Raw genomic sequence first — 16,272 nt, forward strand, 5'->3', positions numbered from 1 at the left:
AAATCTCGTCTATGAAGCACAGAACAAAATATTTATTTTCCACCAATGAATATAGTTGGATGCCTGTTGTCTCTCAGATAATGTTTTAGGTTCTAGGGCATGGCACGAAGAAGAGATAATGTCCTTCCTATTGGGAAACACACAACTTACATCTCAGGACAGAAGCCTCCTTGACTGCAAAGTGAAATCTATTTTAATAATAATAAAATCTTTTATTTTTCAGGCAAAATTAAGAAATAGCACTAGGAAAGATGTGGCAATTATAAAATCTTAAATATAATTAGTCTGGGAAGAAAGAATTAATTTAAAAGGTTCAGTGTTCCTTCCATTTCTTTAGGCAAGGGTTCAATTTTAGGCTTTCTCAAACTGAGGCTATATCAGAAATATATGTGTAAAAACAACAAAAATGCAGTTATAGGAGATGTCCAATGCATAGTTTTTCTTCATCTAGGAGACCTCAGAGCTGGCTTGTTACCTGGAGGCGTAGGAGATGGGATGTGGGTGACATATGGGTGATGTTGAAATCTTGGTGGGTTGTCATTGACATCGGTCACAGTGACAAGCACGCTGGTGGAACTGGAAAGAGGCTCTGGAGAACCTGCATCACTGGCGACAACTACTAAAGTATAATTCTCTTTTGTCTCCCTGTCTAGCAATGCACTGGTGATGATCTGTCCTGTGGATGGGTTGATGGTGAACTGGGAATTTCCACCAATGATCCTATAACTAAAACAGAGAGCAGACATGGACATATTTCTTTCAGTTTTAATGCTGAAACATCAATTATTATAATTTAAAAACTGATCAGAAATGTCAAGAAAAACATTACAGGTAAGTTCACACAACAATTAGACAATATGGCTCTTTCATTTTTTATGTGAACATCACATTAACCATCATGGGAGATGTCCTATGACTCAAGAAGGTCTTCCCAAGGTTTGTGAGCTTCTTAAATTATGCAAGTCCCCAGAATATACCCAGAAGACTGTTGTTTTTTAAAGCAACAACCTCAAAGCATAATTCAGGGATTTGCTCTAATATTGTGGTAGTGGCCAGGATGACAAATGAACATTTGTTAAATGAACCTTAAAATTATTTTTCTGCTTTGCACCATAACATACCAGAAAAGATCAGTTGAAGATCTTAAAGACCAAACAGTATATTTTGACACACGATGACTATCCAGAACAACTTGAGAACTGATTATTTATAGAGACATTCCTAGTTACTCATTCTCTCATTTGTCATTCCTCATATGGCTATGCTGCTCTGCATTCTTGTTGTAAGGAGAAGTATGACATCTTCATGGATTTTCTGACACTAACCAGATTGGTTAGCAGGAAGGAGTTTCCACTGGGAATAGCTCCTCTCTTCTTTCTGAATAAAAAAAAGTTATCTGTATGTATTCCTGAGACATCAGCTAGGAAAGAAGTAGCTAAGCTTAAAGGTTTGGAGATTGGCTGTGGTCCATAATTTTTAAAGTTGGAGGGTAGTAAGGAAATGGATGTCTTTAAAAGTTTTCTCCATTATGCCAACAAAGAAGTGCCCTGATGGAAATAACTGAGGTTTCTATAGTTTGGTTGGTGTCCATAAAAACATAGCAACAGCAAGTGTCTAATAGAAACAGCAGGACAAAACTTTACATTGCAGCCAGTAGAGGGTACATTCCTCCTATTAAGTTCATAGTTTAAAACAAACATTTCAGCATCTTCATCCTTTTTTAGATAAAGAATGAACTGTTGGGGAGATATCTTTTTAAAAAATAGAGGTTCTATAAAATGAGAGCAAAACAGAAAAAGAATAGAGAGGGTTGGTGGAGAAATGATTTCAATATTGATTAAGTATTTGTTATCACTCAAATTTAAACACTTTTTAAACACTTTTTGGCACACCCATATGCCAGGATCAGAAGTGAGTGAGAACAGCACCAATTATATTTCCTGAACCAAGGTGACTCTTCATAAAGTCTAATTACTACCCTTACACAGTAGAAGAGATTTATTCCCTCTATCAAAATAAAAACATCAGAGGTTTGTAAATGATTTCTTAAAATTAGAATTTTAGGATTATGAGAATTATGTGATTTTATTTTGGGAAACTTTGTTTCTATTAGTGAGTGTAGAAATTACCAAGTAACTTGTCGGGTGGGGAGGAGAAGTGCTTCATAGTGTCACAAACTTACAGCTTTATGACAGCAAAGGTTGAGGTTCAATCAAATATATGTTCCCTTACGCATTCACAAATAAAAATAAGATGGTTCAAAATGCATGCAGATTTGATTTGAATTTTGTGTGTGTGTGTGTGAGAAGACAGTGGTATAGTAGAAAGAGCAATGTGTTGAAAGCCAAATGATGTGAGTTCTGGCCCAGGTTGAACTAAATAATCTATAGAGGAATCCTGTACTGAGATCCTTCTTCTTCATTTTATGCTATTGTACATAATGATTGTCTGCTTAAAAATAGGCAATGTGTTTACTACATTTAAATTTAAAGAATTGCCATGTTAATATGTGTTTAATTTTTTCTAGACTTTACTTGTTTCTAAAATGTTGCAAGTGTCTATTTTAAATATGAGGTATTTGGAGTTCCTGTCGTAGCTCAGCAGTTAGTGAAGCCAGTTAGCATCCATGAGAACGCGGGTTGATCCCCGGCCTCACTCACTAACCTTGCTCAGTCGGTTAAGGATCTGGCATTGCTGTGAGCTGTGGTGTAGGTCACAACGTGGCTTGGATCCAGCGTTGCTGTGGCTCTGGCTGGCAGTTTCAGCTCTGATTTGACCCCTGGCCTGGGAACCTCCATATGCCTCAGGTGTAGCCCTAAAAAGACTAAATAAATAAATAAATAAGAGGTATTCTTTAATATCTCACAATATGTATAATACAGTTTCAAGCAAATTTATACTTGTAAGTTAAAAAGAGAAAGTAAAAGAGACGTAAGTGATAATATAAATGGATAATCTATCATGATCATATGCCCAGGTTTTCCCCACTTCTTTTATTTGAGTCTTGAGTCACTTCTCATGGATTGCTCTCCTACTTCTCTGGTCCATGTAAATTTCTTTTAAGGTTACGAATTTTGTCAGTCTGGCACTATCTTCTTAACATCTAAACACCTATGCTTCCTTTACAACTCTTATTATGGTTTTGGTGCATATCAAGCAGACAGGAGGCCTTTCATACATGCCCTCATTTTAGCCTCAGAACAATCCTAAAAGTTTGGTTTTGCACTAGACTTCTTACAGATGTGGAATATGAGCCTCAGGGAGACTAATATAGTTGCACAAGAAAGCATACAATCTATAAATGGCAGATCTAGACTTTAAACTTTTGTCTTTCTGACTTCAACATGCCTTTTTTCCATTATCCTACATTGTAGGGAAGGCAGACCCAACCTTGGGGTAGGTGGGGAAGACCAGGAATGCTGTATCTGCTTGCTGAGGCCAAAAGGGACTCTTGCTCAGGGTGTCGATGTAGAATTGGTTACGATGATTCAGTTCACGCAAATCAACAAATATATTAATTTATTTTCTGATTCAAGAATAAGAAATTACTGTTTCAAATTCCTGGGATAAACAGATCATTATCTAAAATCTAAGTCAATTGTTGTTGTATTTGTAAAACTGAAATATTCCCATTTGACTTTTTGAAAATTTTTTGCTGCTTCCTGAGATTTACCAGGATCGTAAGGTACTGTCCTCTGGGCTGTTAGAATACGGTGATTTGGTAATAGTTTGGAAATGCACTTTGTTTCACAGTTCCCTTAGGCATGAATTTTGACCTCACTCAAGTACTTAAATGGATAAAATTTCTTAACTTTCTGTCTTCTCTACCTATAAAGTGTTGATCATAGGTGCATTTCTTGCACTTGGTAGTTTTGAACATCGAATGAAGTTTCTTATGAAAAGCATTTGGCATGATAATTAGCATGTGACAAGAATTCTAGTTTAGGTTTATACACATAACAGTATATATATACGGACATAATTATAATAATCTATTATATATAATCTATTATAATCCTTCTATATATTTAGTTAAATGGATGAACTACTGGATAGAAACATGGATAAGTAGGTAAAATTTTCTGTCCTCAAGCTTATATTCTAGATGGATGAAAGATATATGAAAAAGTAAATACAAAACCAGGCAGTATGTTTAAATGACATGAAATTGCTCAGAAGCATTGTTTTAGGAAATCTGAAGACAAAAAACCCTTTTGACTAGAATGATTAAAAGCCTTCCTTGGAGAAGAGTGAATTTAGGCTTCTAAAGGGGCTACCCATCTTACAATAATATTGAAAAGGGAGAGTGAAGGTGTTCCAGGCTAGTAGTCAGCAATTTTTTTTTTTCTGCTGGTAAATAGTAAATATTTTCAGCTCTTTAGGCCACTGAAAGTCTCTTGCAACACTCAACTTGCCATTGTAATGCAAAAGCAGCCCTAGACAATACCTCATGAATGGGTGTGGCTATGTTCCAACACCCTTTATTTACAAAAGTGGGCACTGGGCTGAATTTGGCCTGCAGGCTGCTGAACCCTAGTCTAGGATACAGAAGGACATGAACAAAGCTATAATGCTCAGGAAAGCACAAATCTTCTTCCCAAGAGCAGAAAGTAATCCAGTGAAGCTGAAAGTTTGGCTATATGTTAAAGATTTGTGCAGAATAAGCTTGGAAAGATGCTGGCCCCATTTATGGAGTGGCTGGAATATGCAGACTGGGCACTATGCCCATAAGCAACCTGGGAATTGAAAGATTTTGAGGAGGGGGTATCGTTAAAGCTGAGCCATTTAGCAAGCTGGTTCATGTTACTGTCACTGCCCTTTCATTCACTGACTCAGGCTTAGCTTTATCCAAATTACTTCCCACAACACTAAGAGAATGTAAACTAATCATGTTATTGCCCACCTTAAAACATTTCCGTTGTTTTTACCAGTAGATGCAGAAAGAAATGTGAAATTTTCTCCTTTGGTATACCAGGCCCATTCCTCATCCACACCAGCCATATTGAATAGCTTTGTTTTTCTGATGCTACGTATTTGCATAGCTTTGACTTTGCACCTGTTACTGCCTTTGCCTGGAATGCATTTCATCTCTTATTGTCCATAAACTATGCTGCCTTTCCAAAAACCATCAGTTATTTGAAGCTTCTACCGATTTCCTCAGGAATCACTGACTACGTTGTTCTTTCCACACATTTTTGTGTTTAAACTGTACTTGTCACAAAGTACTATCATTATAATATTGCGAAGTTACTTCTATTAAAGTGTTATTGTTAAAGTGTTCTCCTTCTAAGAACTAGAGAGACTAGTAGTATATCAGTTGGAAAGTTTAGAAACCAGAGTCAGGGAAGTAAGTTAATTTTTATTATAATAGTCCAGGCATGATGTAATTATGGACTGAACTAGGATCTTGGCAGGAAGAATGCACAGTAAAGAATGAGTGCCAGAGGCATTAAGAAAGACGAAACATGAGAACTTGTCCACTGAATGAGTAAAGGGGGAGAGGATGACCGTTAGCCATCAAGATAGGAGGATGAAGAAAAAAGAGGTAATATTATTAAAAAAGAGCAGAATGCCAAGATGAGAAACAGAAAAGGTTAGGAGTTTCTAATATGTTGTGCTTATGATTCCAACAGAACCTCTAGGTAGAAGTGTCTCCTAGAGAATTATAAAAAAGAGTGGGAATCTCTGGGATGCGGTCAGAGTTGATAGTACAGATTTAGAGGTTTTCTGCATGGTTTTCTGGGTATGTTTTCTGCATGGCTGCAGCCATGGAAATGGATGATTCTCTAAAGATTCTCTTCTCTCCCTCTCCTTTCTCTCTCTCTCTCTCTCTCTCACTCACTCTCACTCACACACACACAGACACACACACACACAGACACACACACACACACACACACACAAATAAAGATGGGAAAGAAAGGACTGAGAAAAAAGTACTTGGGGAATGTCCAGATCACTTTGAAGAGGGAAAAGAGGAGATACAGAAGGACAATTAGGTGTGGTCAGAGATGCAGGATGAGAAGTAAGAAATACTATTACACAGGTATCCTAATTGATAGCTCTGTGTGAATAGTCTTAAACTGGATTCCAATAAGAACTCCTGGTTTCTTCCAAACCTGTTTCTTCTCCAATCCTACCTACTTCAGTAAAGGACACCACCATCTGCCCAGGTGATTGGCAGTAGTTAGTGATTGATTTCTCTTTCTTTTATTCTAACTTATAATCTCAAATGAGTGCTCTAAATCTATTGACCCTATTTTCAATTTCTCTACCCTAGTACCAGGTCACTCTATGTTTTGTTTGAGTCACAATGTTAATAGGTACCTAAATGATCTCACTGGTTTCTTTCTCTAGAGCCTCTCTCTATAGTCCTGCCTCCACCAATCCAATCCAAATATAGATCAGTTAATGTTGCTCCCTGTTTGAAATACACCAAAAGTTTTTATCTAAAAATGTATTTTCAAATTACAATTCTTCAAGTTCTGTAGTGCTGAGGGTTAAGGATCTGGCATTGTCACTGTAACAGCTTGGGTCACTGCTGTGGTGGAGGTTTGTTCCCTGGCCTGGATGAAGCCAAAAAAAAAAAAAAAAATTCCAATTTTGTGTTTTTGAGGTTTTTTTTTTTTTTTTTTTTTGCTTTTTAGCGCCACACCTGCAGCATATGGAGGATTCCAGGCTACAAGTCGAATTGGAGCTGTAGCTGCCGGCCACAGCCACAGCCACACAAGATCCAAACCGCATCTGTGACCTACACCACAGCTCATAGCAATGCCAAATCCTTAACCAACTGCCAAATCCTTAACCAACAGGGATGGAATCTGCGTCCTCATGGATACCAGTCGGGTTTGTTACCACTGAGCCACAGTGGGGACTCCAGAAATTCCAATTCTTTACCATGACCTAAAACCTTTATGTAGCCTGCATGATCTGGCCCCTGCCTACCTCCCTGACTTCCTTCTCACTCTGGTCCAGACACACAAAGCTTCCTCGCCAAAAACAGCCAGCCTACTTCTATTCCACAGCCCATTCCTTCCAGCCTAAAGGTCACCTCTTTAGAGAGGCCATCCACAACATTCATCTAAAAATCCCTTGTCATTCTGTATTGTTTAATCCTGTTTTGTTTTGAAGGCTGTCATCATGATATAAAGCAAACTTATTTAGCTTGTATTTGTTTATCCACCGCAAAAGGAATGTAGGCTCAGTGAAAGTAGAAACTTTGTCTTATTCATCACTATTATTTATTTAGCAACTGAATGAGTATTGAAAAATAGCTTGAGGCCTTCTACCCAACCCAGTCATTTCTGCCAGCAGAAGAGACAAATTAATGCCAGACCCCAAAATGACTTTTTAAATAGGAAATTAGTAACAAATGAAATAAATCATTAGCCAAATTATCACTATATCAATATGCCTAGGCTACTCTTGATTGATAATTCCTCTAAAACTTAAATCCTTTCTTCTGATCCATTACTTTTATAGGCATCTAACCCACTTAAAGTTACCTAACATCAGTCTATAGAGGATAGGAGTAATGTAAGAAGACAAAATATATGTCTTTGAGACATTTTTCTGGAAAATTTGGAAATCTTCCTTTCTTTAAGTTTAGAATGGTTATAGAAGAAGGGGACATATCTAGAGCAACCAAATGTTACAACCCAATTGCTTTCACATTCTCTCTGAAAAAGGTGCCAAAATGTTATCTCTCATTTTAAAAAAGGATTTAAGTAGAGCAAAATAAACTTTTTAAACGTAGATAATACAAATATTCTTGCTGGGGCTATTGTGGTTTAAAAAAGTCAAAACTCTTGACATTCTTTCCATTAAGATACGATGTACATTTCTCCTGCAGGGACTCTGGGCTGGCCATGGCTGCTTTGAAAAATAAAGTATTATGGAAGTGATGCTAGGCCACTTCAAGGCCTGGCTCTTAAGAGCATTAACAGCTTTCACCTGAGGTCTTTGGAAACCAGTTTCTTCTACCATATAAGAAGTCCAACTAGCTTGCTGAAGAACCACACTGAGAACCCTGAGGCCACAAGATTAGACAGGGGGCCCAATGGAGCCTAATCTTCCGGTCATCCCCGTCATGGCACCAAGCATGTGAGTGAGGTCACCTTGGACCCTCCAGACCACATTGCTACCAGGTAGATACCACTAAGTGACACCAGTTAACCACATGAAGCAGAAGAATCTCCCACTGTGCCCTAATTCCTGAACCACAAAATAATGAGATACAATAAAAATATAAATAAGATTAGTAAGGTAATCCTTATTGATTCTATAAATAGAATCATCATCCTCATTTTAGGCAAAGTTGTTTTTTTAGCAATAGATAATCATAATAGGACTACATGTTAATATTACAGAATTTATAGCAAAATAAAGCTTTATAGGCATTGAATTCACAGACTAATGCTTAATGAGAAAAATAATAAAAATTGGCAAAGGTAAATGCACTGACCTGATAACTGCATTTATTGAAGCATCAGCATCCGAAGCATTTACCATTAAAACATCTGTTCCAGTTGGTGCATCTTCAGGAATTGTTGTGAAATACATTTTACTGGCAAAAGTGGGGATGTTGTCATTGATGTCATCTACTATGACATTGATTGTTCCAGTTCCAGTCAGGGCAGGGGATCCTAGAAGGAAAAGAAAATCAAGTCTTAATGTTCATAAATGACAAAAATTTTAGCAAACAATTTGCTGTAGACAGAACTACTGAAGAGAACTTCGAAAATATCCCCAAGTAAAATTTGAGAACATATAATCAAGTGATTGAGTGTTTTTCAGTTGTGTTACAATAAAAAGGTTTTTATTTAGGAACTAGTATTTCAATTGTTTCCTAGTGATGCTGCACAAAAAGAGTAAGCAAAGCTCTTATTCTATTTTAGAGGGGCTGACTTGGCAATATAGAACACAACAATATCATTTAAATACCACAAAAGAAGCACCACTGATTTCTCTGAAATTACAGTAAAATAGCTCAAGCCAGATTTGGAGAATACCCCTGGGCCTGGAATAGCTGGCAGCTGACAAGGCAGAGTTAAAAACTGTATTTCTAGAGTGACCATCAATGCTCTTATCAAAAAAATTCAACTGGATTGCTAAGGTCTTTAAATTCTCCTTTGAGTCCTCACTGATATTTGTAGAGGGAAAAAAAAAAGCTTCAAGTTAACATTAAAACTCTAATCTTCTGCTTGCTGGTAATAGCCTTCTATCAAGGAGCTGAATCAAAATCCTTTTTGTTGCATTAATATTTAAGATAAATGTGAAACAATTCATTTTTATTGCTTGCTCCAGTTCGGTTATCAGCATATCTTGAAAACCCAGCATTTAACAAAACCTTGGAGTACACTGTCTGTACTACACAAAGTTGGCAGACTCCGAGTTCCCGTCGTGGCTCAGTGGTTAACAAATCCCACTAAGAACTATGGGGTTGCGGGTTCAATCCCTGGCCTTGCTCAGTGGGTTAACGATCCGGTGTTGCTGGGAGTTGTGGTGTAGGTTTCAGATGCTGCTCAGATCCCGCATTGCTGTGGCTCTGGCATAGGCCGGTGAATACAGCTCTGATTCGACCCCTAGCCTGGGAACCTCCATATGCCGTGGGAGCAGCCCAAGAAATGGCAAAAAGACAAAAAAAAAAAAAAAAAGACAAAGTTGGCAGACTCTTGTGGGGAGGGTCAGATGCTATATTTGGTTAGACTCTGTGGGTTGTCCCACAAGCCAGTGCCAATTATCTGCCTTTAGTTATGTTTTCAAAATCATTTTTCAAATTTTAATTGCTCTAAATAGAAATAAGGAAGTTTTGTTTAACTGGATTTATCTAAAATAAAATAAAGTTCTAGATACTCTGTCTTTCTGTTTAAGATATTACTTTTTCTCCCATAAAAGTATTTCTATTACATGAAGTTGAAATTCTACTTATTTCTAGTACTCAAAATGTTGTAAATAAAGCCAAACATTCATTCACTCATTCGTTTCTCTGTAAAACGTTATGGAGTGTCTCTTAACTGTCACAGAATGGTGTTGAGATTCACAACCCTTCCAATATTATTTTTTTTGTAATAATCTTCTGATTTTCTATTATTTCCTTCTTACTATGTAAACTATTTCCTATGTTCTTAGACTTCATTGCTGATGGCATAGTACCCATCAGCTTTTATGCTCACATGTATAGAAACCAAAATCAACAGACTAGAAAATTATGGAATGCAGTGGTTTTGGTGATCTGGTATTTTTGTGCTCTACAAGGAAGCTCAGATTCTATGTTAGGATGAAAAATGTGTATGACCACTTGAACTGAGCACTGTAACCAGGCATGACACCTCCCAGAACCCTATGCAAATAATTTAGGCTGCAAGCTGATCTCTGTTGCTATATATATCTTTCTCCATAAGATCATTTATATTAAGCATTCCATTTACATTAACTTATTTTTAAATTCATGATTGCAGATATCTTACCTTTTAGGTGTTTGATTTTACATTAAAGAAAAGAACACTTGTTCTCACTCTGTGCTTTTTATTTGCATAATCCATCACAAATACCAAAATATTTAATTGTAATCAAATCAAAATACTACTTTTTCACTAGTCCCTTACACAATGGTAGAATGATGTCACAAGGATTTCATACCCATAATAGATCTGGCAGTATTATAAACACAGAAGAAGCACATCAAAATAACAGTTTAAAAATCTTAACATATTAATAATGATAATTGCAAATATTTGAGTCTTTAAGTATTCAAATACTGGTTTAAGAAGTATACTTAAGTGCCAAAGTATATCTTTGTAAGTTAGTGTGGCTGTCTCCACTTTATGTATACGTAAACTGAGGATAGAAAGATTGAGCAACTTTTTTAGGGCCACAGCCCTCGTGAGGAATGGAGCTGGGGTTTGAACGCAGAGCTGTTGACCACTGGCAGGTGTTGTTAGCAGCTGGACAGGTGCCACTCAGTGTGATGCTCTGGGACTCTGGACAAGCTGATCCCAGAGAATGACATGGGGCACAGGCTGGGGGGGACCCTAGCTATTTTCCACTCTAAGTTTGTGGAGTGTTTGGGGACATCGTTCGACCACAAGTTTTTAATTTCTCCTAACGGACATGTTAAAGCAAGCAACAGTATTTTCTGGGGTGTTGTTGGTAGCCAATGTTTGGCTTAAATCTCTTGAATGTGTGTTAAATCAGGTACAGTTTGATGAAATGGAAGTTAATGATCAGAATGATGTTAGTTTTTCTCCAATTGGTTGCCTTAAAAAAAGTAGCTAGAGGATATCTGTGCATTCCTGTGGACAAAAGGGAATGTCATGGGAAGGAGGATGTATACCTGGTGACCAGAGAGAGGGGACAAGTAAACCAAGGTCCCAGAGGCAAAGGATGGACAGGCATGAAAGGTTAGGGTTAGGGTTAGGGTTATTCCCTTTACTGACATTTACTCCACTCACTAAATCTGTCTCCTCATATGCAAAATGGGAATAATGAGACTAGAACCTACTGCACAGGAGATGTTGTAGGAGATATGGTTAGGAGAGAGCCTGAAGGTATTCTATATCGCTCTTGGTTGTTGTATTTATTTTAGAAACAACAAATGGAAAACTGACTTTTAAAAGGTCCGTTTTTCATCTTACAGATTTCTGGATCATAGTTCTCAGAATTTTTGTTCCCCCACAAACCTTTAAAGTGAATGCTATGATAATATTATTCAGGAAAAGATTTTGCATTATTCTTTCCTTTTAATTTTTTTTTTTTTGTAGTTATATGAGACACTTAGCTTTCAAAACTTTCACAGCTTTGTGGAAGATACATTGAATTCAAAATTTAAAATGCAAAATTTTTAAAATTTTACAGTGAGAGCGTATGGAAAACCTGAATATGTCTGGTATGCTCTCTAATCAGCATTACTTAAACTCGTTAAGAAATAACTCAGTAACTGTCAAGCAGTAGTGGTTTTATCTTTGGTATTCTACAGTGTCTGATGACACACATATGGAAAACCTCATAAAATGATGACTAACTCATTTGGTTAGGAACATGTGATTTTTCCCCCCTTGTCTATAAACTACATAAATATTGTTGCCGATGTTTTTTCTGAATTAGTAAGCAAAAAGAAAAAAAAGAAACATTGTTCATCAGGAAAATATTCAGCAAGTTGAAATTCACAGTCTCCATACCAGAGGATATCTAACTTTTTCACAAGATTTTGAAAGCATACCAGCAACAACAGATGGCCCTGGCTTGAGAACAGGCCCCACAGGTAAGCCCACATCCACACGGGACATCTTCTCAAACCAAGAACCATCTCCAGGGTCCCCTTTTCTCCCCTTACTAGCAGCCACAACCCACTTTAAAAGCGCTCGGGTGTTCTTTCCCCCCTTTTCTTCAAGAATTGCCAGAGTAAAGCACAATCTCTCCAGCGGCCCCACTTTCTCCTTGCCCTAGGGGATGTGCATAAGGGTCTTATTTACTGTTTACAAAGTTATAAGGAAACTTTACCAAGAGATCATTCTGCATTTCCAAGTCTTACGCTGAGATTTAACTAACCAGGAACTCTGCCTCCAATATTTTTCACTTATTGCTGAGGGTGAACCTTGCACCAAACACCCCAGCCTCAGACCCGCCCTCCACAGCAGGAGCTCCACAAGGCGGGGAGAGGTGACCAAGGGAGGAGAAACGGCAGTGGGCCCTCATTTCAGTGAATCTCACGTCCACATACCACTCTTCTCAGATGATGGACACATGCTGTAGTCCTCGGCCCACACTGACCTTAGCACTTGCTCACCTCCTAATTGAAGGATGAAGACATGTTTTTTGGTGTTGTTGCTTTTCTGTGTTCCTTTGCTTGTTTTTCAACCTTTCCTCTTGAGCAACTGTGTGAGGAGTTGGTCTATGGTGCTTATGTTCCTGTTTCCCAATATCTTTTTGGTTATAGCCCATGTGAAGTGCTGCATGGTGTTTGCTACTACTTTATCTTCAGTCCAGAACATTCTGCTGGCTCCAGACTGAAACAACCAATAGATTCTTTGTTGTCTCCTCTTGCAAATTACTAGAGAGCTTCAATATTAGCATGTCAAAGACTGAAGAATATATGCATATTATTGAACATTCATTTGATATCACACATATATGTATGAGTATCTTATATATGTAATACTCATTTAATATAGAGATTTACGAAGTATTATTTTTCAAAAAACTTTAGAATCAAAGAATTTAAGCAATTTATTTACATTCAGCCATAGCAGACAGAAGGAAAACCAATTTTGAAGTCTTAAAAAATATTATTTCTAAGTTCATTAGTCTCAAATAAAACTATACCACTCTTATTGCAGACACTTTATTATTATTATCATCAATGTACTTCTGCCATATTCTGTATTAAGTTATAAACTAATTGAGGGCAGGAATAATTGTTTAATTCATCTTTATATAAACCTCTAATGCATACCAATAGGCCTTGTCCTTGATGTTTATTAACTTCTGCCTTGACTCTATATGTGGAAATCTCATCTAGTGACTACATGGCTAAAAGTTCAAAAAGCTGAACACTTCTAGAAATATACATCTGGGAATATAGGCCTTTGCCTAAGGCCAGGGTCAGAGACTAGGACTACACACAAAGGTCAAAGTTTTAGAGATAGTCTCTACTTATAAACAGAGGGTCCCAATTAATCCTGAATCCCAGGAGAGGAATCAGAATACTAGGGGCCAATGTTTAGCTTAGCTAGATCTGATAATGATGAATTATATAGGCAGTGGCATAATTGAGCAAGATTACTCAACTTCATCTGGAATTAATTTATAAGAACCAGATGCAATCAGAAAGAAAAGGTAAGATGTAAGGACACAGCCTCCTGGTAGAGGACAGGGAACCAGTGAGAGGGGTTGAAGATACAAAGGAAATGAAAGGACAAGATCTCAGAAATGTATAATTGTACAGGCTAGGAGGGAACAGTGCACATTTTAAAATTCAACTAGAAGTCAGATGATAAAAGGAACCTCAAATTTCATTTTGTAAAATTATATGTATTATATATATATCATACATCTCTGTGTGTATATGTGTATGGACATATATAAACATAAAATAAACATAGGTAAGTTGACAGGAACCTTCTGAAAACTTTAGAGCAAATAGCAAAAAATACATGTGATTTTGAAAAGCATTTTAAAAAGTGCGTAAAACCATAATACACACACAGATTGTTCACAGCTTAATCTGATAGTCTATTACACTGTGGGTAGTTCTAAACTTTGTCTTAGTTATATTTTGTACTCTTAAATTTGGGAAATGATTAAACTGGTATTGCCTTTTAATACTAGTGGCTTAAAAAGATCAAACATCAAAATGAAGCTCAAGTAAACTTAAGATTTTAAAAAGAAAAAAGTTTCAGGCAACTGCTCTATCAGAAAATACATTTTTAGTAAGTATAATGAATGAGTTCAAATACCTAAAGTTCAAACAACAGGCATTTTACATTTTTAATTTTAGCTCCTATAAATTAAACATATTTTCCTGAAACATGAAAAACTATTCAGCCAAAATAGAATTTTTGCTTAACTAAAATCTGTTGCTTTGCAACAAAGCTGATTTCATTCTTGACATAAAACATTTGGTGAATGGGTTCCCTGACTGGGTGTGTGGTTGTTGTAATAAAGGATTAGCTTCTTTTTTACTCATGAAGTAAACATGTATTTCACATATTAAGTAAGCCATCCATTGAAAATGTATTGAAACCAGCCATTCAATATTTAACATTAAATTATGTGGTTAGATTTAAATTTGAATCCAGAAAATATATGAAGCCAAATAAGTATAAAATATTTTAAATATGACCAACAGCTTTTATCTTAAAATTTTCAGTTTGTAATATATTACCACTAATTAGTACTATAAATATGTTCATACAAAGTAGGTATATACACACTTAAGTAACCTTTTACTTTTTAATCATTTCTGAAGGAATCTTTATCAAAAATACTATATTTCCTTAACATAAATTCTTATACTAAGTGCAACTGACAAGTAAAACTAAATAATTTAGTAATGTTATGAAAATGAGACTAAATTGCACACAATGTGAATGTACTTAATGCTGCTGGGTTATAGACATAAAAAGAGTTAAAATAGTAAATTTTATCTTATATGTATACATAATTTTTAAATGTTTATAAAGTAAAATATAATGTAAATTAAATCTTTTTCCCACACATAAATCATGTGAGGAGAACTTAGTTTTTGAGAACATTAAAGAAAAATAATCTCTCAAAACATGTTGAAATTCTGAAATACTAGAGGCTACCGCCAGATTCAGAATACAACCTGCCTCCTTCTAGTAAAAACATCAAATTATATATTTACAGACTAATTATCAAAATAGGCTAAAAATGATTGTTTCAGCCAGATAAAATTAGAGAACTTTTGAAAAGAAAAAATTCCTCATAATACAATTATATTATCTAACAGATATGGTACAAAATCTTACTAGAAATAAGAGGACGTAAAACAATAAACTAATTATCAAAGCTGGAAACAAAAATTCTCATCTAAGACAAATACTCTAATGGAAATAGCCAAAACTGTCTTCAACTCAAATACAAAATTAAATGCAAGTGATTTCTGGTAACTGAAGATAACCCTAGCACAATTTGCTTTATGGAATCACTAGTGTCTTATGGAAAGTTTTCAAGTGATTTTTATTTTAAAAATGTTCATCATAACAGGCAAGGAAAGCTCTTCTTCATTTTCCCAAATGATACTGACAAAATGCAATCTTTCTGGAACGTTTAGAAAAAACAACTGTCTTCAGATGTAAAATGTCATATTCCACATTTCTGACTTCTCTTTTGATTATAGAGACAGTTGAAATGCAGTGACCCTCTTAGCTGGAAAATGTGACAGACAGTATTTTTCAAAATGTCATCCTATCCTCACCAAGAAAATAAAACATGGTCATTAGCCCTTTTAGCTTTTAGGATTAACTTTTGCAAAAACATCATGTTTCTCCTCCATTAAAAAGTAATTTCCAATCCCTGCACAAGAATGAAGTTTATTCCCTCCTTTCAGTTGGATGATAAATGCCTTTAATTAGAAATGCTAATAACTGAACTTTTCCCCTCAGACCTATTAATTATGCTGACACAGAGACAGTTCATTGTTAAACTTTTTGGCCAAATCTATAACCAGAATACCTCTATATCCCTTTAGTATATAAGACTGAAAACTGATAAATAATGTATTTAATTTGTACACAAACTAATCTCCCA

The 16,272-nt window shown here is 36.1% G+C and overlaps 1 protein-coding gene across 1 annotated transcript in view; it reads right to left on the minus strand.

Moving 5' to 3' along the window:
• Nucleotides 1–16,272, minus strand: part of FAT4 (FAT atypical cadherin 4) — a 170,165-nt gene that overhangs the window by 49,254 nt on the left and 104,639 nt on the right. The window contains 2 exon segments of the mRNA XM_021101611.1: nt 476–726; nt 8,465–8,645. Coding sequence (XP_020957270.1) covers nt 476–726; nt 8,465–8,645 — 432 coding nt within the window.

This window comes from Sus scrofa, chromosome 8 (assembly GCF_000003025.6).
Source record: "Sus scrofa isolate TJ Tabasco breed Duroc chromosome 8, Sscrofa11.1, whole genome shotgun sequence".
NCBI lineage: Eukaryota > Metazoa > Chordata > Mammalia > Artiodactyla > Suidae > Sus > Sus scrofa.